Source organism: Phaseolus vulgaris, chromosome 3 (genome assembly GCF_051622355.1).
Source record: "Phaseolus vulgaris cultivar YP4 chromosome 3, ASM5162235v1, whole genome shotgun sequence".
NCBI lineage: Eukaryota > Viridiplantae > Streptophyta > Magnoliopsida > Fabales > Fabaceae > Phaseolus > Phaseolus vulgaris.
In genome coordinates, this window is record NC_143500.1 from 24,123,276 (window position 1) to 24,149,405 (window position 26,130).

Consider the following 26,130-nt stretch of genomic DNA (forward strand, 5'->3'; position numbering starts at 1 on the left):
TCCCCGCTCTGTTAAGAGGAAACCCAAAAACTTCCCAGCCTCCACACCAAAGATACATTTCTCAGGGTTGAGCTTCAGCCTGTACTTGGCAATGGTGATGAATAGTTCTTCCAGATCAGCTGCATGATGCTTCTTCTCTTGGGACGTAACCACCATGTCATCTACATAGGCATGTACGTTCCTTCCCAGCATGGGCGAGAGCACCCTATCCATGAGCCGCTGATAGGTAGCCCCCGCATTCTTTAACCCGAATGGCATGACCTTGTAGCAATAGCAAGACCGTTCCGTCATAAACGCGGTCTTGCACTCATCCATGGGGTGCATCCTGATCTGGTTATACCCCGAGAAAGCGTCCAAGAAGCTGAGTAATTTTCCCCCTGATGCGCTATCAACCAGGGCGTCTATACTGGGTAAGGGGTAAGAATCCTTGGGGCACGCCTTGTTGAGGTCAGTGAAATCCACGCACATTCTCCACTTGCCGCTTGCCTTCTGAACCAGTACCACATTCGCTAGCCACTCGGGGTTCTGGATTTCTCTGATGTGCCCTGCGGCAAGGAGCTTCTGCGCTTCGTCGTGGATCACCTTCCTCTTCTCCTCGTTGAATTTCCTTCGCCTTTGTCGCACAGGTCGAACCTTGGGATCCATCGACAGACGATGGCAAAGGAAATCGGGGTCGATCCCTGGCATGTCGGATGCTGACCATGCGAAGGCACCCATGTGCTTTTCGATCACACCAACGATCAGCTTTCGCTCTTCTTCAACGAGGGATCCCCCTAACTTGAACTTTTTCCCCCCGATGTCCACTTCGACCCATCCTTCAGCTGGGTGGGGCCTTCTCTCGCTGGCGATGACCGCTCTCGCGATCCCTGACTCGTGAGGAGCGATCGCGCCTTCCTCTTCTTCTTCAACTTGGGCTACCTGGGAGCCCCCCACCGCAGCGTTCACCATCCTCTGAGCGCCCTGTGTCTCCCTAACCACCGATCGCTCTTCGCGCACGCCTGGTGGTGGTTTCGTGGTGACATGACATACACTTCTCGGCTCACGTAGGTAATCTGCTAGGAACCCAGACTTCACCAACTCTGCCAGTTGATGACCCAACGCCAAACAGGAGTGGAGTGTGTGGCCAAAGGCCTGGTGAAACTCACACCACTCATTCTTCTTTCTACCAAGTACCTTATCAGTCTTCTCCGATACGCGTAGTCTTACTGCTACAGCAGGAAGGGCAATGAGATCCGCCAATCCCACCATGAAATTGTATCTTGGGGGCGCATTGTTCTCCCTTGCACGCCCCCTGCTCTGATCTTTGCCTGGTGCATAGGGACGAGGTTTTTCCCGCACCTTTTTCCCCTCCTTGGCCTCATGCACCCTTGCTTGTTGCGGTTTCCCTTACCCTCCACGCGGTCTTGGTGGTGTAGCACTCCCCCTTTTCTCAGAAACCTCTGTTTCTGCCACTATGTGCGCCACCGCACGACGCCGGATATCTGCAAAGGTGCTGGGATGGCTCCTGATGAGAGACTCGCTGAAGGGGCCAAGCAGCACTCCCTTCTTGAACGCGTGCACCAGCATATCTTCATCATTGCTGGGTAGTCTAACCACTTGTGCTCCAAAGCGGTTGAGGTAGTCCTTCAGCGACTCGCCTTGGTACTGACGCACGTCGAACAAATCATATGACACCACTGTGGGTGCTTTGTTGATGATGTATTGCTCAGTGAAGAGCTTCGAAAACTGAGAGAAAGACGTGATATGCCCTTCTGGTAGGCTCACGAACCACTCCATGGCGATTCCGCTCAGCGTGCTCATGAACATTTTGCAGTACACAGCGTTTGAACCCCCAGACAACATCATCTGGGTGTGGAACGCCGTCAGATGCGCCTCCGGGTCTTCTACCCCCTTGAACGACGCCTTCACCCCCACCAGGTTGGGAGGTACCATGGTTCCCATGATTTCAGGGGAGAATGGCATGGGGAACGCTCTTGGAGGTGACGGCTGCCTAGACATCCTTTCGTCAACCACGTGTTCCCTCCGCGCCTGCAACGTCCTCCTCAACTCTTCATTGACGCGATTCAGCTCGTCGTTCTTGCTTTGCGACGCGGCCAACTCCGTCTGCATCCTTTCTTGTTCAGCTTTTGAGGCTGCGGCGTTATCCTGCAGCGTGCGCACCATCTCCAGGACCTGCGCCATTGTCACAGCTCCTTCGTCAGCGGATGGCGAAGGTGATGGCTGTCTGTTTCTTGGCATCTTTCCCTATCAAAGAAGTTGGTAAAACTCTGGTAAGCTTCAAAACTGTGGTGTATATGGGACCACGATTCACTCGGGCCCCACGGTGGGTGCCAAATGATCCTGCCAGCAACTCGAACGTGGAGGAATCGCTTTGTAGCACTCTCTGTCCCGTCTACTCAACTGCGTTCTCTGCAAAATTACCCTCAGAACCTTCTCTTGAATCTCCAAACGTGACCTGCAAAACACACAGACGGCGCCTCTAGCGGCCGTTTGCACTCCGACGATCAAGTTAGACCACATAACCACCAAATGAGAAAACTAGTAGTGTGTGTGAAAAACTCTTGCTCTCTATTTTTTGTCTCCCCCTCAATCTCTCCCTGATTCTCTTTTATGTCTCTCTCTCTGCTTCTGGGCATAACAGAATTCTGTTATGCTTTTCTGGCATGTGTCAGAACCCTGTTATGCTTTTCTGAGACAATGTACCTCCAGAATCAGTGGAGTGTGGGTGTCTGTGCGTGTCCGCGCGTCTCTGCGCTTGGCTACGCTTGTCCGTACCTTTAGCGGTACGGAGTGCACCTTTATCTGGACCGCACCCCTCTCAGATGATGACACGTGGAGGCATGCGACTCACATTTAACCACACACGTGTCACTTACTGGAAGGGCTCTAGCGCTTCTCTTTGTGTGCTAAGTTATTCCCTTGCGGAGTAACTTAGCATTTTTCTTTCATCTGGGCAAATCGCATACTCTCAGGAGAACGCCAGGTGTGGCCGGTCTAGGCATACTCACCAAGCGTTGCTCTGCGTAGACGGCTTACCCTTCACGCACGTAACAGGTTGAGGGAGTCACCAATCACTGATCGGTTTACTAGCTCCCTCAGGCCACTCTCGTGCGCGATTCCCTGAGATGTGCTCATGCGAGGTCCATGTGTAACGCTCTCGCTGGGAACCTCGGTCCCAGTTTAACTGCGTGTAACACGAGACCCCGATGACAATGCACCCGATGACTGATCAGTACTCTATTTGCTTCTCGCGTTCTGCCCCCAGGCGTGAGTCTGGGAACTGGTCCGTTGGTGGCCACTTGGCTACTGACCACCGATCACCGTTCTGGGTGATCTGTCCCCTGACCTCTCTGCCGCCTGATCTGTCGGTGGTCACTTGGTTGCTGACCCCCCGATCACCGCTCTTGGCGATCGCCTCCCTGATCTCTCTGTCACCTCGTCCACGTGCCACCCTGCGAGTGGTCCACGTGGTTCTCTGCTGCTGACGTCATCGACTACCGATGACCGATCGGATCACATCCACAGCGTGAGTTCTTGGAGTTCCTGTAGTTTCTGTGTGGTTGTGTGCTGGTGCAACTATTCTCCGTCTATCGTTCAAGCTTTTGTTTGGTGATTTCAAGTTTTCCACCATTCGCTCGAGTTTTGTTCGGTGGTTCCGAAGTTTCTACCGTTCGTTTGGGTTTTGATCGGTAGTGTGAGGTTTTCCACCATTCGTTCAAGCTTTTGATCGGTTTTCTTGGGGTTTCTTGCTGTTCGCGCGGTTTCAATCGGTTGTTCGGTGTTTTCTCCGTTCGATTGCGTTTCTGGTTAGTGAATCGAGAGCTTGCTGGGGAAGCGGTGGTTTTGTGGTGAAGTTGTGAGTTTCTGCGAAGGTTTGTTGTTGAGGTTGTGTTCTTGAAGTTCTTTGGAGCTCACGAAGTTCTGACCAATTGATTGCTGGATCAATCGTTGCTGAAGGAGGTTTTGTTCGTCGCTCGTTCAAGTCCGGTTGTGCCAGTTGCCGCTGAAGGCGCCATGACTATGGCGCAGATGGTGGAGATCATGCGTGCGCTGCAGGGGAAGCCTCGCGCATAGAGCAAGCAAAGATGCATGAGGACCTGGTCGCCTCTCGGGCCAGGAATGATGAGCTCAGCAAGGTAACTGAGGAATTGCGCCAGGCTCTTCAGGAGCAGAGAGGGCGCCCAGTCGCTGAAGAGGTCGCGCCATCGTCGCCGCCTCGCGTTTTCCCCATGCCATTTGCTCAGGCGATCACATACACGCCTATCCCTGCGAGCGTAGTACCCGTGAAGGCTACTTTCACCGGCGTGGAGGATCCTGAGGCGCACCTCACCACGTTCCACATGCAGATGATGCTGTCAGGAGGCTCGGATGCTGTGTATTGCAAGATGTTTGTGAGCACGCTCCAAGGGACAGCGCTGGAATGGTTTGTGAGCCTGCCTAAGGGTCACATAACCAACTTCCAGTAGTTTTCAAAGCTTTTCGTCGAGCAGTACATAGTGAACAAGGCGCCACCCAGGGTGTCTTATGACTTGTTCGACATAAGGCAGTACCAGGGAGAGTCCCTCAGGGACTACTTGAATCGCTTTGGAGCGCAGATGGTCCGCTCGCCGGCCAAGGACGAAGAGATGTTGGTCTACGCCTTCAAGAAGGGCGTGCTGCCGGGACCTTTCTGCGAAGCGCTGATTAGGGCTCACCCCGCCACGTTTGTTGAGGTTAGGCGACTCGCGGTGGCCCACATCGCCGATGAAAGTGAGGACGCCGAGAAGAGAGGGAGCGTGGCCCCCGCTAGGCCACGTACCCAGACCAGGATCTAGCCACAGAGGGTGCTGGAGACAGCGGCGGCCAGGAGGGATCAAAGGACCTGCCGTCCTTATGATCCCAGGAAAAACAAAGGCAGGGGCCCAGGGCGCCCCAGGGAGTACAATCGCCCGCCAAAGCATAAGTTTGTCATGGGGCTGGCGGACCTGATCGCCATCCCCAACATAGCAGCCAGGCTCAAGGCGCCCGAGAAGGTGGGCGACAAGGTGTTGGGACCAAATCCAGACGCCTGGTGCGAATTCCACCAGGGTTTTGGCCACACCGTGGACTCATGTTTGGCGTTAGGATACCAGCTTGACGACCTGGTCAAGAGCGGGTTCCTAAATGATTACCTGTTGGATAGAAGGACGGGGGGCGCGTCGAGCTCCCAGCCGACGGGTGGTGAGGCTCAGCAGCACGAGATGCCCACTCACGGAGAGATCCACACCATCGCAGGAGGTTTCTCGGGTGGTGGGTGCACCGCGTCACAGAGGAAGAAGTATGCGAGGTCCGTGATGACAGTGGACATGTTCGAGGACCACTCGCCAGATGTGGACATCACGTTCACAAGGGAAGATCTCAGGGACATTGTGCCTCATGACAACGATCCAATAGTCATCTCGCTTGTTACGGCGGGGGTCCACAGGGTTCTGGTGGACCAAGGAAGCTCGGCAGATGTGATGTTCTGGCCGACTTTCACACAGTTGCAGTTGCCCCTTGACCAGCTGAGGCCCTATGGAGGGTGCTTGTATGGTTTCGCTAGCGATCAGGTGGAGGTCAAGGGGTATATAGAGTTAAGAACTACGTTCACGGATGAGGCGGGCTCGAGGACGGAGAAAATCAAGTACCTCGTCGTGAATGCTCCCTCATCATATAACATTCTGTTGGGCAGACCAACGCTCAACAGAATAGGAGCTGTGCCTTCAACCAGGCACATGAAGGTGAAGTTGCCATCGATGGAAGGGGTGGTGATCACCATCAAGTCTGACCAGAAGGAAGCGAAGAAGTGCTATGAGAATAGCCTGAAAAACAAGAGGTCAGTGAGTTACGTTGCAACGACGACGCCTCCCGGTTTGAAGCCCGAGCCAGCAGAGTGGCGAGTTGTTGGTGCGGCGATGGAAGTGGCCGCCGGGGGCGACGTCGCCATGATAGATGCTGAGGTTGAGGGGGAGAACGCCGAGCGGGAAGAAGAGGCGAGGAACCGCCCAGAGGAAGCGAGGGAGCTGGGAATCACCAGGGCGGTGATCGCCAGGGAAGCTAGACCCAAACCCGTCGAGGAATGGCTCGAAAGGGAGATCGGGGGGAAGGTCTTCAAGTTGGGAAGATCCTTGGAGGCTGAGCTCCAAGACCAGATTGCCAAGGTGATAGAGCGGCATCTGGATGCTTTCGCATGGTCTGCTTCAGACATGCCGGGAATTAACCCCGACTTCTTGTGCCACCATCTAGCAATGGACAACCAGGTCAGACCAGTGCGGCAGAGAAGAAGGAAGTTCAATGAGGAGAGAAGGCAGGCGATCAGGGATGAAACCCATAAGCTCCACGCCGCAGGCCATATCAGGGAAGTCCAGTACCCTGAGTGGTTGGAAAATTTCGTGCTGGTGAAGAAAAGCAATGGGAAATGGCGCATGTGCGTCGATTTCACTGACCTAAACAAGGCTTGCCCAAAGGATTCGTATCCTTTGCCAAGCATAGACGCCCTGGTTGACAGTGCTGCAGGGTGCAAGTTGCTGAGCTTCCAGGACGCCTTCTCGGGGTACAATCAGATAAAGATGCATCCCATGGATGAAGAGAAGACCGCCTTCATGACCGAGAGATCGTGCTACTGCTACAAGGTGATGCCCTTTGGGCTGAAGAACGCGGGGGCCACGTACCAGAGGTTGATGGATCGGGTACTTGCACCTATGCTGGGGAGGAATGTGCAAGAGTACGTAGAAGACATGGTCGTGACCTCGCCGGAGAAGAGCAAGCACGTTGCGGACTTGGAGGAGTTGTTCACCACGATCGCCAAGTTCAGGTTGAAGCTGAACCCCGAGAAATGCATTTTTGGCGTGGAGGCGGGGAAGTTCTTGGGATTCCTCTTGACTGAAAGAGGAATAGAGGCCAATCCTGATAAGTGTGCTGCCATCTTGGCGATGAGGAGCCTGGCTACCGTGAAGGAGGTGCAGCAACTTACAGGTCGGATGGCCGCCCTGTCTCGTTTCGTATCGGCTAGCGGAGAGAAGGGCCATCCGTACTTTCAGTGTTTAAGGCGGAACAGCAAGTTTTCCTGGACGAAGAAGTGTGAAGAGGCCTTCGTCAAGCTTAGAGAGTGCCTGGCGAGCCTGCCGGTTTTGTGCAAACCGTTGGTGGGAACCCCTCTCAGGTTGTATTTTGCTGTGACTGAGAGGGCGGTGAGTGCGGTGCTCGCCCAAGACCAAGACCAGGCTCAGAAGCCTATTTACTTCGTCAGCAAGGTGCTGCAGGGCCCGGAGGTGAGGTATCAGGCCTTGGAGAAAGCCGCGCTGGCTGTGGTATTTTCGACGAGGAGGTTGCGCCACTATTTCCACAGTTTTACCATACTGGTGATGACCGACTTGCCCATCCAAAAGGTTCTGAAGAAGCCCGATGTAGCTGGGAGGATGGTGAAGTGGGCGGTGGAGCTGTCGAAGTTCGATATCAAGTATGAGCCCCGAGGTCCGATCAAGGGGCAGATTTTCGCTGATTTCGTGGTCGAGCTCTCGTCAGAAGCAACGCGAGTTGAGGGGGATGATTTCCGTTGGGTACTCTCGGTGGATGGATCGTCGAACCAGCAGGGTAGCGGTGCTGGAGTCATCTTGGAAGGGCCCAACGGCGTGCTGATTGAGCAGTCCCTGAGGTTTGCCTTCAAAGCCAGCAACAATCAAGCAGAATAAGAGGCGCTGATCGCCGGAATCTTGCTGGCCAAGGAGATGGGAGCTAGGGTGCTGATGGCTAAGAGTGACTCGCTGTTAGTCACAGGACAAGTAACAGGCGAGTTTCAGGCCAAGGATCCACAAATGGTGGCTTACCTGGAGTATGTGCAGGAGTTGAAGAGTTCCTTTGTCTCCTTCGAAGTGGTGCATGTGCCCAGAGAGCAGAATGCCCGAGCTGACTTGCTAGCTAAGCTCGCCAGTTCAGGCAAGGGGGGTAGGCAGAGGACAGTGATCCAAGAAACTCTGAAGACGCCTAGGGCATTTGTGGCAGACCACCTGGTTCTTCAAATAAGCAAGTCGACGCAGAAGGCGGCGAGGAGTCATAGGTCTTTGACTCAGGAGACCTTGAGATCGCCGAGAATAAGAGCATGTCGGGGAGAGAGGGTGAACATGACGCAGGTTTGCGCTACGCATAAGCCAGACATGTGGATAACACAGTACCAGCGATGCCTGGCAGATGGCCTTCTCCCGCTGGATCCGACAGAGGCTAGGAAGATAAAGAAGAATTCTAGCAAGTTCACGATGATTGATGGCGAGTTGTATAGGTTTGGGTTCACACACCCACTCATGGAATGTGTGCACGGAGAGAAGTGTACAAGAATTATGGCCGAGCTCCGTGAAGGGATATGCGGAAGTCACGTCGGGGGTCGAGCTCTGGCCGCAAGAACCCTCCGTGCCGGTTACTACTGGCCAACAATGAGGGAGGACTGCAAGAAGTATGCGCAGTGCTGCAAGCAATGCCAGCAGCGCGCCAATTGGCACAAAGCGCCTCCCGAAGAGTTGAAGTCGATTTACAGCCCTTGGCCGTTTCATACATGGGGGATCGACATTCTGGGACCATTCCCATTGGCGATCAGGCAGATGAAGTACTTGGTGGTGGCAATTAAATATTTCACCAAGTGGATCGAAGCAGAACCAGTAGCTCAGATCACCGCACACAAGATCGAGAGTTTTGTATGGAAGAACATCGTGTGCCGGTTTGGTGTGCCTAAGCGCCTGGTGTCAGACAACGGGACTCAGTTCGCAAGTCACCTGTTGAGGAAGCTGTGCGAAAAGGTAGGAATTCAACAAGTGCTTGCATCCGTCGAGCATCCCCAAACAAATGGCCAAGTAGAGTCCGCCAATCGGGTATTGCTAAGAGGCTTGAAGAGAAGACTAGAGAAAGCCAAGGGATCGTGGGCTGAGGAGGTACCCCGTATAGTTTGGGCGTACCACACCACCGAGCAGTCAGGAACCCATGAGACCCCGTTTAGCTTGGTCTATGGATGCGACGCAATGATTCCAGTAGAAATCCAGGAGAGCTCGCCGAGATTCCAGAACTTTGTAGCGGAAGATTCGAACGAGGAAAGAAGGCTGAATCTGGATTTGCTGGATGAGGTCAGGGAGGAGGCGAGATTAAAAGCTGAGGCAGTGAAAAGAAGGATTGAATGAAGATATAACTCGAAGGTGATGCCAAGGCAGTTTAAAGAAGGCGACCTGGTGATGAGGAAGGCCCACCAGTACGAGATGGAGAACAAGTTGTCGCCTAAGTGGACGAGACCGTCCAGAATAACCGAGGCGCTCGGGAACAGCGCTTACCGCTTAGAAACATTGGAGGGAGGGGCGATTCCTCGCACTTGGAACGCCACGCACCTCAAGTTGTATTACAGTTAAAGCTTTGTAAGTAAGAACAAACATGAAGAGTTTTGCAAGCTTTCAGTTAAAACAGTTAAAGGGGGCACTCTTTTTTCCCTTAGGAGGGTTTTTAACGAGGCCACCCAATAAAGAAGAGTTTTCAAAGTTTAAAGTGTTTTGGATTGCATGCTTGTTATTACGAATGTTTTAGAAAAAAGACCTTGTCACTCGCATGTTATTTAAGGCGAGTTTGAAGATATACTGCATGCTTTCTAAAAAGTTTTTATGTCCCCATCGCTTTTCGGCGATTGGCGGCATCAGTTAAAGTTAAAAGTCCTCATCGTTTTTCGGCGATCGGAGGCACCAACAACGTTTAAAAGACCTCAACGCTCTCGCCATCGAGCGAGTTCAGGCAAGATAAAATCCTTCTCGTCTTGAACGAGTTCAGGTATGGTGTAAGGGGTGGAAGAAGTTCAGAGGGTGGCTAAGGTAGGTTCGAAGAGAACGCCCAGCCACCCGGTTCCTTGTTCTGAAGCTCAGGGAGGTAGAGAAGGATCCGAAAGGCGCCTCTACCCCCAGATGAGGGAGCAATAGCCAAGTTGTGAAGGCAAGAGGAAGCATACATCGCCAAGACCCTCTGGCGATCAGAAGAAATTCAGGCGATGGCATGAGTAAGGGCCCATTTTGGTGGAGCAGGTCAGGCGAACTATATCTTGAGCTATCAGTTGGATTGAAACCCGCTATTTAGTGAGTAGTTTTACGATGAAGTTCGTTGCTTTAAAGTTCACAAGTTATTAAAATGCCATCGTTCGAGAGTTGATAGTGTGGTCGAGTTTGAAGCAGTAAGTAAACAGTTGCGCCCGCAGAATTGCTAAGTCAATTTCGTTTAAGCGATTTTTACAAGAAAAGGCAAGGCAAACAGAAGGATCATATGAAGAAGCAGAAAATTTTATGATAAAAGTGGCATCAGTTCAAATCCAAGGAAAGAAAGTTATTACAAAGTTTGTGCAAAGAGAATAGACAAATAAGTGATGGAGGGAAGCAGCTAATCTTCAAAAGGAACGATCTTCCCATCCACCACTTCATTACAAATCGATATCATGGAGAGGTCGAGCTCGGGGAACTGGCAGGCGAATTGCTCCAGGGCAGCGTCAAACCCAGCGGCGAGGACTTGGGCGGAGCTCAGCTCAAGCTCTTCGTTTTGTTGCTTGAGCCCCTCGGTTTGCTGCTTCAGCTCGTCAGCTCGCTTCTTCAGTTCTTCAGTTTCCCTGCGAGTCTGAGCGAGGTCTTCAGCAACCTTCTTGTTTTCCTCCCGCGCCTGGGCCAGCTCTGCAGCGATCTTTGCATTCTCCTCTCTGGCTTCGGCGAGCTCAGCCACGGCGTCGTCCCTCTCCTTTTCAACTTTTCCTAGGAGAACCTCCCGATCGACCGACCTCTTCTCAAGGTTCTCTACCTTGGCTGCATCCGCTTTGATTGATGCCTCCAGGTCAGCCATCTTGAGACGGTAGGGAACCAGCTTGCTCTCCAGCTCAATTTTCTCTTGAGCTAGGAGGTGCAACTTCTGTCCAGATCGGTGGCCTCCTTACGCGTCACCCTCAGCTCGGTGCTCATGGTGTCCTCCACCCTTGAGTGTTCGATTTCTGCCGTCATAAGGTTGCAGGATAACTTCTCCGCCTCGATTCTTATCAGGCGATTCTCCTCTTCGAGGGTGGAGATATCATCCTGAAGTTTCTTGTTGGAGCTCTCCACAGCTTTTGATATGATAGAGGGGAGGTCCTCTGCCATCATTTTGAGCCTGGCTGTGAAGGGCCCCCAGATTCCTTTGACCGCGAGGGAAAGGTTTGCAACCGCTGTTGGTGGAGGCGCTGAAGGAGCCTGGTGCTGGCTCTCACCACCGCCCTCTTGAATTGGTTGTTGAGGTTGGGCTTCTTAGCGTGGTGGTGACGTGGGGGACTCAGTAATGATTATTGGCGAGTCATGAGCGCCTTTGTCCCCACCTGGCGCAGCTTCGGCGATTGAGGCAGTTGAAGGAGGACCCTCTCCAGGGGATACGAATGGCGTGGAGGCGCTCGGAGGGTTCTCCATGAAGTTGGGCTCGTTGGCCTCAACCGCAGGAAGTGCAGCCGCCAAGGGTACTGCTTGGACTGGTGGTGTTGGAGCTGGGGGAGAAGGTGGTGTTGGTGTTGGAAGGGCAGGTGGAGCAGGTGCAGGTGGTGAAGAAGGCGCCACCCTTCTCCTTTTGGTAATGAGGCCGTCCTCAGTTGCCTCATCATCCTCTTCTACATCTTCTTGGACCACTTGAGGAGTTTTCCTCTTTGGTTTCCTCAAGATGAGTTTCTTTCGTTGAGGAGCGGGCAGTGCTTCTGGAGGAGTCGAGCCTCTAGGGGGCGATCTGCCCTGGGCAGCGGCGATCTCCACTACCGAGTTTGGCACGGTTTGGGACCCCGATGCCAGTTTGTGGGTTCGGGCGAGCGCCCTCAGTTCAGCCAATTTTCCTTTGCCCAACATGAGATCTGTACAGTCGAAAAATGCACAAGTAAGCGCAAAGGCAAAGGTAAAATATATGTGTACATATGCACATGAGACAAACAAATGGTGCAGGAAATAAAAACCAGGTCTAGTGTGCAACCAACAGGATGCCTAATAACATGTAACAGAGATGCAGCGCAAGATGAAAGCTAAAGGTCGAGGCAGGTGCTAACCTATGTGAGCTTCGAGTTGGCTCTCAAGGAACTAGAAGGTGATTATTGAGGAGGTGGGAAAGGTTATGTTGGCAGCTGCTACACTCCTCCAGAAAAGGCAGAGGTCCCTGTCCAACTCGCCCATGTTGTCGGGACTTCTTGGCCTTCTAAAGCTTCCCTTGGAGTTTTTATTTCCCTTGTTTACCCAGTACAAGGGAAAGCCGTCGAGCAGCGAAGGGTCTCGGTCATTTTGGCGCACTTGGACGAATTTTCCATTCCAATCCTTGTAAGATTGTTGAAAGATAGAGAGGATCGACCTCCCAGCAATCCCGTTCAGGCTCACCCAAAGGCGATCTCCAGGATTCTTGGTCTCGAACAGGAAGAGGAAGCTTATGACGTGGCAGCAAGCTATTATGTAGGCGTGTTGAGCAGGGCCCATGGCTGTGAGAAGGGAAGGAAGTCGGGGGGCTCGTGTAGTCGCCAGTCCTTAAGTTGGCGTGCTCCGATCTCCAGCATACCTAAACTGGTGGTCACCGGGTTTGAGATGAAGTCGCCGGATGCGAACCCAGACGACCAAGTGATCAGAGATCGCCAAAACGAGGACATCGCCAAAGATGAAGTCGTCAGATAGTCATTCCCTAGCTAACTAGAGGTTGAGGTCGGGGAACGGCTTACCTTGAACATGCACAACGAAGCAAGAAAGGTAGATCATGAAGGCGACCGGTGAGACCACAGGGAAGGTGTGTAGGAAGGCACCCGTACTCGCCACGCAGAAGGGATCACGCTCCAAGGCAGCTATGTGCTGAGTTGTTTCATGCATAAGTAACTTAGCCAAAAGCCTGAAGAGTAAGAAGTGGCGCCCAAGTCAAGGAGGCTCTAGATGGTGACACGTGTACAGCTGGATGCGAGCCACGTGTCCAGATGTGTAACTGCCAGGAGAGAGAAAGTGCACAGGTATATAAGAGATTCTAACAAACTTCTGAGGTACGCACGTTTAGATTACTTCTTTACGCTTGCGAGAACTGGAGTACGCTGAGAGAGAATTTTGCACGGTTCCTGAGAGTTCTTGAGTTTTCTCTTAGTATTTGGTGGTTCAGTCGCTGACTTGGGCGTCGGAGCGTGATCGTCCGCAGCGGCGCCGTTCTGTCTTTTGCAGGTTCTTGAGGTGAATCGAGGTGAAGGACGAAGGCTAACACGGCGCAAAGTCGATCCAGGTTTGACGAGGCAAGGTTATTGCGTCCCGGTCAACAGGCAGGATCAGACACCAAATATTTTTATAAGGGCTAATATGAACTTCACAAGAGTGATCTTTTTCTTTTTCTTCTTCTTCTTCTTCTTCCTCCTTGGTTGAGATGTGTTCTTTTGTTAACACTTGATTGATCACTACAAGAAATAATGAAATGAATGCTAATGTTTTGGTGGTTATGCATTAGAGACGACCTCCATTACGACACAAACTTACAAGGTATTGTTGGTTAAGCCTACATAAAGAAAAATATATTATTTAGCTATATTGTAGGTTTGGGACCCTAAAATGGTTTTAAAATTAAATAATTATTAAGAAGTGTACTTTAAACCTAACTCAACCTCATAAAATTAGATGATAAGGTGAGGTTTGCACCCACTTATATACTATGAAATGTTCTAATCTCTAGTCGATATGTGATGGAAACCAAGTAGAGGATGCTCAAGCCCATGAAGCCCAAGCCCAACAAGGGGCCCAAGCCCATCAAGGGGTCCAAGCCCAACAAGGGGCCCAAGCCCAACGAATTACTAGGAGCATGGCAAGAGCTTTGGGACAAGAGTATAATAAAATGGCTCTTCTTATTTCTTTGGTAGAATAGGGGTGTGGATGTAATAAAAAGGTGTAAGTAGTAAGGGAGTCTAGGGGGGAGTGTAGATAGGAGCTTAGGGGGTGCCAATCTAGGAAGGAAAGTCACACTTCCTTCATTGTCTAGATTGGCGCCGAATTTCATTGCATTTATGTGCCATTTAGCTTGCATTTTCAGCACCTCAGGCTATAAATAAGGTGCTTCTCTTTGTATTTTTCAGATTGGAATTTTATAGTAAGAGACTATACTCAAATTTGGTGAGAATTTGTGAGTTTTGAGTCTTTTTCTTCTTTACCTTATCTGGTGAGCTATGGTGAGCTTCAAGTGGTGGCACTCCATCACTTATCTTGGTTCAAGGTTCCAAGTGGCGTGAATGGCTTCTTCCAATTCTCAAAATCCAGCAAGCATCTTCCTATAAGTGTTCTTCTTCCTTTTCTTCAATTTTCCATTCGGTAGTTTTAATTCCTAGTGTTCTTCCTTCATTTTTCTACCGTTTACATTTACTTTTCCAGCTTTGTTATTAGTTTCTTTTCGGTTCAGTAGCTAGATTTTCAATTTTGTCCAATTTTTAATTCTTGTTCTTCATTCCTTGTGTTTGATTCAATTTGACAATACATGGACTTCCATATGAGTCTTGGTTGGTGCTAAGTTTTGGTGAGTTCTTGAATTAGAACATTGATCCAATTCTAAAGTAAAGTGCCTTTCAAATCCAGCTCAAGTTGCTCCTAAGAATGTCAAGAATCATGTGTTCTTGTAGTTACATTCACATCATGTGGTATCTAGAGTCTAGGCTTGTTTTTGCTTAAATTTTGAGTTGTATTGCACTTTACTTTCAAGAGCTCTTTAATTCAAGTTGTTTACCATTCTGTTTTAGCATTTATTTTGAGTTTTCTTGCTGTTTTCTTTTGTTACACCTTGTGTTTGTAAAAAGGATTCTAGCACTCATTGTTCATATGAGTATGGCTGCTCTTTTGGAATGGCATTCTCCTTCCTAGAGCTGACCTTAAGCTTCCTTTCACTTGTGGTTATATCTTGTTATATGTCTTTTAATTTTGTAATCATGTCAAGTTTTCTCTTAGTCATGTTATTCCATAATTGTCGTTACTTCTAGTAGTACTTTTATTGCTTTAATTGTTTCTTGCTTTGGTTTACCTTCTGTTTTTTGTTTTTTTGAGTTTTTTTGCTTGATCCTTTGTGCATTTTCATTTTTAGATATTGAGTTCATGCTTGTATTTTCATTCTATACAAGTTCCTTTACACAATTTCCATTATGTCTTTGCTAGTTCATCATACTGTTTTTCATTCCTAAATAGGCTCCTTCGTTTTCTTACAAACGTGCTACTGTTTTTAATTTACTGCAATTAATTGGCTCATAGGAAATTTGTGAAAATTTGGATTTACATACTTCAAAGTGTTACAAAAGCATAGAAAAAAGAATCACTCAAAAATTCCAAGTACACAAAAAATGATAAATAAAATACGAAAAGTGTACAATACTGCCGAAAAGAATACGGTAATTGGGCAGCAATTTTGAAAAATTTATTTCTCTCAATTGGCTTATTTTTTTTACCTCATTCCAGTGCCATTTTTGAGCTAAGACATTGAAGTTTCTGTGGTTAATTTTTCACATTCCAGTTCGCTTTCAATCGGTACATTTAAATCTGTAAACATAGCACAGTTTGCTTTAAAAAAAAAAAAAAAAATTCCAGTAGCTGTTTTCTGTTTTCTTTCATCTACTCTAGCACTTTTCTTTAGGACTCTTTTTGTGTGCCTTCTTTATTTATTGAGTTCCTTATTTTTTCTTGATTGTCTTTCATTCATATTCTTTCTAGTTTGTCATACATTACTCTCTGTTTTTTGGTTTAGCTTTTATTGTTTACACCTTTTTCTTGCTTGTCTTTTTGTTCTTCTTAAAAGTTGTGTGGAGACTTGTTCTTAAGTATGTTGGTTTGCTGGGACATATTTCACTTGAAGCTACTCCATTCCACAAGAAAGGCTTGGTTGAGGACAGAATATTTTCTTGGAGTGGTTTGAGTGCTTTCTTGGGCAATTTCCAGCAACCTATATCTCACTGTTTTTTTTAATTGTCTAACAAGTTTCTTTCACTGTTTTGTTTTTTGTTTTTGTGTATTTTCTGCTCACGGCTCATTTCTCTAGTGGAGAGTCCTCCAAACCATGCTCACCAAAAAAGGCAACCTTTTATGAGGACTTTAAGAATGCCAAGCAATACAATGCTCACTATCTTGAGGTGATAAGGAAGATGGAAGCACGGCTCCAAAGTTTGGAGTTAAACCGAGAAGAAATGCATCAAAACCGTGAGCGAAGAATTCCTCCTCCTAGTCGACATTCTTCAAGGCACTCCCATGGTTATTATGAAGATAATCCAAGGCCAAGACATCATCACCATGAAGAGAGGCGCCAACATGTGGCTGGCCCTTGTTCTCCTAATGTAAAACTTCCTAGTTTTAGTGGTGAAAGTGATCCCAATGTATACTTAGGATGGGAGGCTAAGGTGGACCAAATTTTTGATGTAAACGGGGTTAGGGATGAGCATAGGGTTAAGTTAGCTTCTTTAGAATTTTTGGACTAGGCCATGCAATGGTGGCATCAATACCTCATGGACATTGACCTACACAAGAGGCCGCCCGTGGTCTCTTTGAACGATTTGAAAGCATGTTTACGCGCTAGATTCGTACCACCACACTTTAGGAAAGACTTTATGTTGAAACTCCAACGGTTTCATCAAGGCGCGCTAAGTGTGGATGATTACTTTAAACAACTAGACACGCTTTTAATTCGAGTTAATATGGATGAGAGTGAGGAGGCTAAGATAGCTAGGTTTGTGAGTGGACTTCGAAGGGATATTCAAGACGTGGTAGAGTTACAAGAATATTCTTCTTTGGAAAATGTGGTGCACCTTGCTAGCAAAATTGAAAATCAACTTGAAAGGAAAAATGCTTTCAAAAATTCTTCTAAAGATAACTACTACCACTCTTTTTCAAACATCCCTTCTAAGGACTCTACTTTCAAACCTAGAGAGTCTAAGCCTTCCACTTCCCATGCTAGGCCTAAATCACCACAAAAATCGTCTAGTAAGAAGTGTTTTAAATGTTTAAGCTATGGACATATTGCTTCTAATTGCCCTACTAAACGAACTATGTATATGCATGATGGGGTAGATAGTAGTGAGCATGGGTCCGAATCTTCTAGACATTCCTCACCTTCTAGATCCCCAAGTGAAAGTGAAAGTGAAAGCCCACATGAGGGTGACCTATTAGTAATAAGACGCATGCTTGGATAAGTGTTAAAACCTTTTGATGAAACTCAAAGAGAAAATATTTTTCATTCAAGGTGTCCTATTAATGATAGAGTTTGCTCTTTGATTGTGGATGGGGGGAGTTGTGCAAATGTGGCAAGCACAAGAGTAGTAGACAAACTTGGATTGCCTACCATCTCTCATGCCAAGCCCTACAAGTTACAATGGTTGAGTGAGGTGGGTGAGATAGTGGTGAACAAACAAGTCCTCATTACATTTTCCATTGGCAAATATAAAGATGAGGTCTTGTGTGATGTTGTTCCAATGGAAGCTACTCATATCCTTTTAGGTAGGCCATGGCAATTTGATAGAAAAAAATTTCATAATGGCTTTACCAACAAAATTTCTTTTAACTTCCATGGACACAAAGTCATTCTCAAGTCTCTCTCTCCAAAGGAGGTACATGAGGACCAAGTCAAAATGAGAGAAAAGAGAGAGAAAGAAAAAGAAATTAAAAATTCCAAGAGAAGCCTTCTCATATCTTCCCAACAAGTTCAAAAGGTAATAATTACTCAAAAGCCTATTTTTTTAGCTATTCCTAGACCTATTGAATATGAGTCGGCTAAGGATAGTCCCACATGTTTGGACCATTTGGTAAAAGAATATGAAGATGTGTTTCAAGATCCTCCTAAAGGCTTACCACCTCTAAGAGGGATTGAACACCAAATAGACTTCATGCCCGGGGTTTCTTTACCAAATCGCCCTGCATATAGGACCAATCCCCAAGAGACCAAAGAAATTCAAAGACAAGTTGAGGATTTATTAGCTAAGGGGTGGGTACAAGATAGCATGAGCCCATGTGTTATGCCTGTCATACTTGTCCCTAAAAAGGATGGGACATGGAGGATGTGTACGGATTGTCGCGCTATAAATAACATCACCATCAAATATAGGCATCCCATTCCTAGGTTAGATGACTTGTTGGATGAATTACATGGGTCTAAAATATTTTCCAAAATTGATCTTAAGAGTGGTTACAATCAAATTCGAATTAAATATGGTGATGAATGGAAAACCGCTTTTAAGACCAAATTTGGTTTATATGAGTGGTTGGTCATGCCTTTTGGCTTGACTAATGCTCCTAGTACCTTCATGCGAGTCATGCATCATATTTTAAGAGCATTCATTGGCAAGTTTGTTGTGGTTTACTTTGATGATATTCTTATATATAGCTTGTCCTTAGAAGATCATGAGTCCCATGTTAGACAAGTTCTAGAAACCCTTAAGAAGGAGAAATTGTATGCTAACCATGCTAAATGTTTCTTTGCATTAGATCATATAGACTTCCTAGGGTTTGTGGTTAGTCATAAAGGGGTGCATGTAGATCAAACAAAAGTTGCAGCAATTCAACATTGGCCTACACCCACCAATGTCAATGAAGTACGAAGTTTTCATGGACTTGCTAGTTTTTATAGGCGGTTTGTGAAAGACTTTAGTACAATTGCCGCACCTTTAAATGCCATAGTAAAGAAGGATGTGGTTTTTAAGTGGGGACAAGAGCAAGAAAACGCTTTTCAAACTTTGAAGGATAAATTAACTAAGGCCCCCATTCTAGCCCTTCCTAACTTTGCTAAGACATTTGAAATAGAGCGTGATGCATCTAATATAGGCATTGGGGTCGTCCTCCTTCAAGAAGGACACCCCATCGCTTATTTTAGTGAGAAACTCAAAGGGAGTCATCTCAATTACTCCACTTATGATAAAGAACTTTATGCTCTTGTTAGAGCTTTGCAAAATTGGCAACATTATCTTTTTCCAAAGGAATTTGTGATTCATAGTGATCATGAGTCCCTTAAATATTTGAAAAGCCAAAGCAAGCTTAATAAGAGACATGCTAAGTGGGTGGAGTTTATTGAGCAATTTCCTTATGTGATCAAACATAAACAAGGTAAAATTAATGTGGTGGCCGATGCTTTTTCACGAAGATATACCTTGTTAAATGTTTTAAATGTTCAATATTTAGGTTTTGATCACATAAAGGAACTTTATCATGATGACTTAGATTTCTCTCTAATCTATCAAGAGTGTTCCAAGGGAGGTCACAAAGACTTTTTCTTACATAATGGTTTTCTTTTCAAAGGAAAAATTCTTTGTGTTCCCCAAGGATCCATTAATCTCTTGTTAGAGAGGCTCATGAGGGTGGGCTTATGGGACATTTTGGGGTAGCTAAGACCTTAGTAACATTGCATGAACATTTCTTTTGGCCTCACATGCGCAAATCCGTACATACCTTCTGTGATAGATGTATAGCATGTAGGAAGGCTAAATCTAAGGTCCAACCCCATGGTTTATATACCCCTCTTCCTATCCCTACAATGCCTTGGGTTGATATTTCTATAGATTTTATCTTAGGACTACCCAAGACATCGAAGGGTAAGGATTCCATCTTTGTGGTAGTGGACCGTTTTTCTAAAATGGCTCATTTTATTCCATGCCACAAAGTGGATGATGCATGCCATATTGCAAATCTCTTCTTCAAGGAAGTTGTTCGTTTGCATGGACTTCCTAGAAGTATAGTATCTGATAGGGATTATAAGTTCTTAAGTCACTTTTGGCGGACCTTATGGGGGAAACTTGGCACCAAACTTCTATTTTCTACTACCTGCCACCCCCAAACAGATGGTCAAACCGAAGTGGTTAATAGAACTTTGGGTCAATTATTGAGATGCTTCATTTCCGGGAATCCAAGGGCTTGGGAGGATTTACTACCTCATGTTGAATTTGCCTATAATAGAGTAGTGAATTCCACCACTAAGCATTCTCCTTTTGAGGTTGTTTATGGGTTTAATCCCCTCACACCTCTAGATCTTCTTCCCATTCCTGTACTTGATGAGGTTCTATGCAAAGACGGTTTTGAAAAGGCATCTTTTTTGCTTTTTTTGTGCGCTCCGGGCCTTCCAACTTTCTCCTTTTAGCTTATCTTATTTTCTTTAGCCCAGACATCTCCATTCCTCTCTAAAAACCTGAAATTAACACCAAATTTGGGAATAAAATACTCTTATTCAAATAAAGATAATAAAATATGTAAAAAGGTATAAATTCATAAATTAGTGATTATTTTATATATATATATATATGTATATTAGCAATTAATACTCATAAGTGTCTATATTTTAATATGAAATATTACTGAAATTAGGCACTTATCATTCTCCCTGACTTAGAATTTTGTTTATCCCAAAACAAAGTAAATGAATATATTTAAATTTAAATATCAAACAACTTCATTTACTAAACAACAAATCAAATTAGAAACTGTACCGGGATGGCCGACCGGTCTATTCACCCGGTCAACCCATGCGTCAAAACCATACTTTAAGGTATGAGGTCGACCACGTGTCATGTGTGGCCGACCGACATAAGGTGCTCAAGTCAAACCGTTGACCCAATTAGCGAAGGTCAACCCACGGTTAGGGAACGACCTAATCCAACCCTAATCGCTAAACAACCCCTTAATCCGGCCCAACAACGAGGGCCCATCAAGGTAATATAAATATCACGCATTCCAAGGAAGAAGGTACGTCATAATCTACAGTATTCTAACCAGCCGAGTATGATACCCCCACTGACTTGAGCGTTGGAGTGCCATCTGCAGGTACCCCACCCGCTTGAGGAGTCATCCAGCGAGAAGGACCGAAGGACGACCGACCGAGTGACATCCGAAGACAATAGTTCTCCCAGTCCCCAACCTAGTTCGAGAACAATTGGCGCCCACCGTGGGGCTGAGGAGAGCCAGCAGAGACCACAATAGTAGATGGTATCACCCCGCAGCATGGCAAGCATGACCGAAGCAGATCAAACAGCAATGATGATGGCCCTTCAGAGGGAACTAGCAGAGATGAGGAAGGCGCACGAGGAAGCCGCTAAGAAGAACGAGGAGGAAATCAAAAGCCTCCAAGAAGAGAACAAGCGGATGAAGAAACTGGTCGAGGGGGTGCCGTCCCTCGCCATGACCAATCAGGCCGGCAGGTCCCACGCCACCGGGGCCGGCCTCCAGGCCGAGAAAGACACCAAAAACGACTTCACTCTGGAAATGGATGGAGAATCCCATCCCAGCAAGACAATCAACACTACCGCTCCGGCGGGTCCGGACCGGCGCCATCCCTTCACCGACCGTGTCATGGAAACCCCCCTGCCGGACAAATGGAAAGGCTTCAACAGGGATCGGTACGATGGGACGACCGACCCAGATGAGCACGTGGACGCATACACGACCCACATGAGTCTGTACACCACAGACGATGCAGTGTTTTGCTGAGTCTTCCCAACCTCTCTAAAGGGCAGCGCTCTGAGCTGGTTCACCAAGCTCCCGGCACACTCTATAGATTGTTTCGAAACCCTGATAGCGAAGTTCGACGTCCAGTTCGCAACAAGCCGCCCCCACCATCTAACATCCATAGCCCTGGTCGGCATTCGTCAAGAGAAGGGGGAGTCCCTCAGAACGTTCATTGACCGGTTCAGCAAGACCGCTATGAGCATTCGCAACCTCAGTCCTGAGGTGGCAATGCATCACATGCTGACCGCCCTCAGACCAGGCCCATTTGCCGATAGTCTGTGCATGCAGCCAGCTACCAACCTCGACGATCTTAGATGCCGAGCTGCAAAATTCATGCAGTTGGAGGAACTTCGTGAATTCAGGAACAACGCCCGAGCCGAGGCAAGCGGGGAAAAGAAGGAGGATAGAGAGCGGCAAGGAAGGTCCCGAACCGGTCGGGACCAGAAAAGGGACAATCGTGGCCCCCGCTTCTCCCGCTACACACCTCTGAACGCGGAAAGAAGCAAAATTTTGAAAGACGCTCTGAGCGCCGAGCTGATACCACCGCCCCGAAGGGCCTTGAGCCCAGAAAATGCTGACCGCAGCAAAAGATGTCGGTACCATAAGAATACGGGCCACTCTACCGAAGAGTGCCAAGCCCTGAAAGACAAAATCGAAGAACTCATTCAAGCCGGGCACCTCAGACGCTTTGTGCGTGGGACCCGGGAGACGCGCCGCTCCCCATGCAAGGAGCAAACGCCTAGAAGAAGAGACCGAACCACCCCAGGCCCACGAGAAGGTGACAGGCGGGGAGACCGACGGGGACGAAGAGACGACCCCCCACAAACCGACACTCGCAAAGGTCGAGAGGTGATTAACACCATAGCCGGAGGGTTTGGTGGCAGAGGCAGTACCAACAGCGCACGCAAGAAGCACCTTCGCGCCGTCCACCAAGTAAACCTCGTCTCCGCCCGGCCAAGGATGCCACCAATCACGTTCACAGACGAAGATTTCAAAGGGATAGACCCGACCCAGGACGACCCCATGGTGATATCGGTCGATATCGATAACTTTACGATCAAGAAGACCCTTGTGGATCAAGGGAGCTCGGTCGACATATTGTACTGGAAGACCTTCAAAGCCATGAGAATACCGGAGGAGGAAATGATGCCCTACAACGACCACGTGGTCGGCTTCTCGGGGGAACGCGTAGGGGCGAGGGGTTACATGGAGCTGTACACAACGTTCGGCCTGGAAGGGGCCAGCAAAACCCTCAAGATCAGATACCTGGTCATAAACGCCAACACGTCCTACAATATCCTCCTCGGCAGGTCGTCTCTTAACAAGCTTGGAGCGATCGTCTCCACACCCCACCTCGTAATGAAGTTCCCTTCCCTCTCAGGCGACATCCTGATGATACATGTAGATTAAAAGGTCGCCCGAGAGTGCTACGCCGAAAGCCTGCGAGTCGAGCCCACACAACAGGGGCCCAACGGCAGCCGTTCACCCAAGCGAAAGATCGCCGGCCGTGGGAGAAGCCCCCGCCGGCACTCACCCCAACCAAAGAAGGGCATCACCATGGCATATCTGAATCCCAAGGAAGTCGAGCCAAGACTTGAAGCCAAGGACGAGCTACGCCAAGTCGAACTCGACGGGGAGGACCGGTATACGAGCATAGGCAGGGCAATGGCCGCCGCCGATGCGGACTTCATTCACCAAACTCTCAAAAGGAACGTAGACCTCTTTTCCTGGACGACGGCCGACGTACTAGGCGTCCATCCGGACATCATCACCCATCGCCTCTCGGTGTATAAAGAAGCCCGTCCGGTAGCACAAAAGAAAAGAAACCATGAAGTGAGGCCGAGAAGCTCCTAAAAGCCGACTTTATAGCCGAGGCACGATACTCCACTTGGCTGGCCAACGTCGTGATGGTTAAAAAGTCAAGCGGCAAATGGCGGATGTGCGTAGATTATAAAGATCTCAACAAGGCGTGCCCTAAGGACTCATATCCCCTTCCCAACATCGACCGACTCGTAGACGGAGCGGCCGGTTACAAAGTATTGAGCTTCTTAGACGCCTACTCCGGCTATAACCAAATCAGCATGCACCATAGCGATAGAGGTAAAACGGCTTTCCCGACGGACGGCGCAAACTACTTCTACAAGGTAATGTCGTTCGGCCTAAAGAACGCCGGGGCTACCTACCAGAGGCTCATGGACAAGATTTTCAAAGGGATGATCGGCCGAAGCGTAGAGGTGTACGTGGACGACATCGTGGTGAAGTCCGACTCGTGCGGCCAACACATAAAAGACCTACAAGAAGTTTTCGACGCCCTAAGAAGGGTCAACATGCGCCTTAACCCCGTGAAGTGTACGTTCGGCGTTGAAGGTGGCAAGTTCCTCGGCTTTATGCTGACCCACAGAGGGATCGAAGCGAATCCTGACAAGTGCAAGGCAATAACAGAAATGAGAAGCCCGAAAAACTTGAAAGAAATTCAACAGCTGCTCGGCCGGCTGACAGCACTTTCCAGATTCGTACCCCGCCTCGCCGAACGGATCAGGCCGATAGCCACCATGCTCCGCAAAACCTCGAAGTTCAGTTGGAACGACGAGTGCGAACAAATCTTCGGCCAGCTCAAAGAATTCCTGTCTTCGCCGGCCGTCATCAAAAAGCCCCGCTAGACCTACCTATAGTGGTCTACCTAGCGGTGTCAGAGGAAGCGGTCAGCGCCGCCCTCGTCCAAGAAATGGACCGCGAAGAGCACCCGGTGTACTTTGTCAGCCGGACGCTCCATGCAGCCGAGACCAGGTACCAAATGATAGAGAAAGTGGCACTAGCCCTGGTGCTGACAGCAAGGAGAATGCGCCCATACTTCCAGAACCACGAAATCAGGGTAAGGACCAATTATCCTATATACAAAATTTTATCTAAACCCGACCTTGCAGGACGGATGATAGGATGGTCGGTCGAACTTTCAGAGTTCGACATCAAGTACGAACCAAGGGGTGCCATTAAATCCCAATGCTTGGCAGATTTCGCAGCCGAGCTCCCCAGAAACACAGAAACCTCGGCCAGGTGGGTCCTCTACGTGGACGGCTCGTCCAACAAAATGGCTTGTGGAGCCGGGGTCGTCCTCGAGGGGCCTGGGGACCTACTGATCGAACAAGCCCTCCAGTTCTCCTTCAAAGCAACGAACAACCAGGCGGAATACGAGGCCATACTGGCCGGCCTCAACCGAGCAAATGACTTGGGCGCGCGGGAGGTCGCATGCAAGAGCGACTCCCAACTGGTCGTCGGTCAAATCAAAGGAGAATTCGAGGTCAAGGAGCCCCTCCTCCAACGATACTACCACATCGTCCATAACGTCATGGCCAAATTCGACACGGTGGCGGTCCAGCACATACCACGGGAGGAAAACGAGCGTGCCGATGCACTCTCACGCCTGGCATCTTCGAAAAAACAAAGCCACCACAGATCGGTCGTCCAGGTGCGACTAGCACAGCCGAGCGTAGGTGATGCCGAATCCATGGCAATCACCGAGACCCACACTTGGAGCACGGAACATGCCAACCGGGAGAAGAGAAGAACATCAGACGGCAGTGCGCCCGATACACCATGATCGACCAGGACCTGTATCGAAGGGGGTACTCAACGCCACTCCTAAAGTGCCTCACCAAGGAACAATCCCAATACGTGCTACAAGAAATCCACGAAGGGGCGTGCGAGAGCCAGTCCGAAGCCCGAACGATGGCGACCAAGATAGTCCGCGCAGGATACTACTGGCCGACCGTCCATGGAGATAGCGGTGATTACGTTAAGAAATGCCAAAAATGCCAAGAGTTTGGCCCCCTCCACCACCGAAAACCAGAAGAACTGCACATCATCGGCCCGTTATCACCAGGCAAAGGCCAAACGAAACACCTTCTTGTCGCAGTTAACTACATCACCAAGTGGATCGAGGCCGAACCACTAGCCACAATCACCGCCCGAAACGTCCAAAATTTCGTGTGGAAAAACATAGTGTGCCGATTCGGCATACCACACTCGATAGTCTCCGATAGCGGCCGACAATTCATCGACCAAGGCCTTCTGACTTTCTACAACGACCTCGGTATCAAATCCCTCACAAGCTCCGTTGAGCACCCACAGACGACGGACAAGCCGAAGCGGCCAACAAGGTTTTGTTGAACGAACTAAGGAAGAGGCTCGGCACTGCCAAGGGAAGATGGACGGAGGAGCTGCCCGAGGTCTTGTGGGCATACCGATGCACCCCGCAATCCACCACACAAGAAACCCCCTACAGCCTCATGTACAGCACTGAGGCCATGATACCGGTAGAAGTCGGGGAGCCATCCATCCGACGCCAACTCTTCGACGTATCCCTTAACAAGGAAAGCCTGGCGGTCAGCCTCGACCTCTTGAATGAGCTCCGGGATAAAAGCAAGATACGCGAAGCGGCATGCAAGCTCCGAGCGGTAAGGAGATACAACTCAAAGGTCCAGCCCAGAAGCTTTCAACAAGGCGACCTCGTCTGGAGAATGCGCAGCAACGCTAGGAAGTCGGACGGCAAGTTCTCATCAAATTGGGAAGGACCATTCCGAATCTGAGAAGTAGGAAAAGGGGGAGCTTATCACTTGGAACATTTATCGGGAAAAATTGTACCTAGGACGTGGAATGCCACACACCTAAAATTTTATTTCAGCTA

At 48.8% G+C, this 26,130-nt stretch overlaps 1 protein-coding gene across 1 annotated transcript; it reads left to right on the forward strand.

Moving 5' to 3' along the window:
- Positions 1–21,641: 21,641 nt before the first annotated feature.
- Positions 21,642–22,856, forward strand: LOC137839278 (uncharacterized). Its single transcript, XM_068648398.1, has one exon. It carries the CDS (start codon positions 21,642–21,644, stop codon positions 22,854–22,856), a length of 1,215 nt encoding a protein of 404 aa, XP_068504499.1.
- The last annotated feature ends 3,274 nt before the right edge of the window (positions 22,857–26,130 follow it).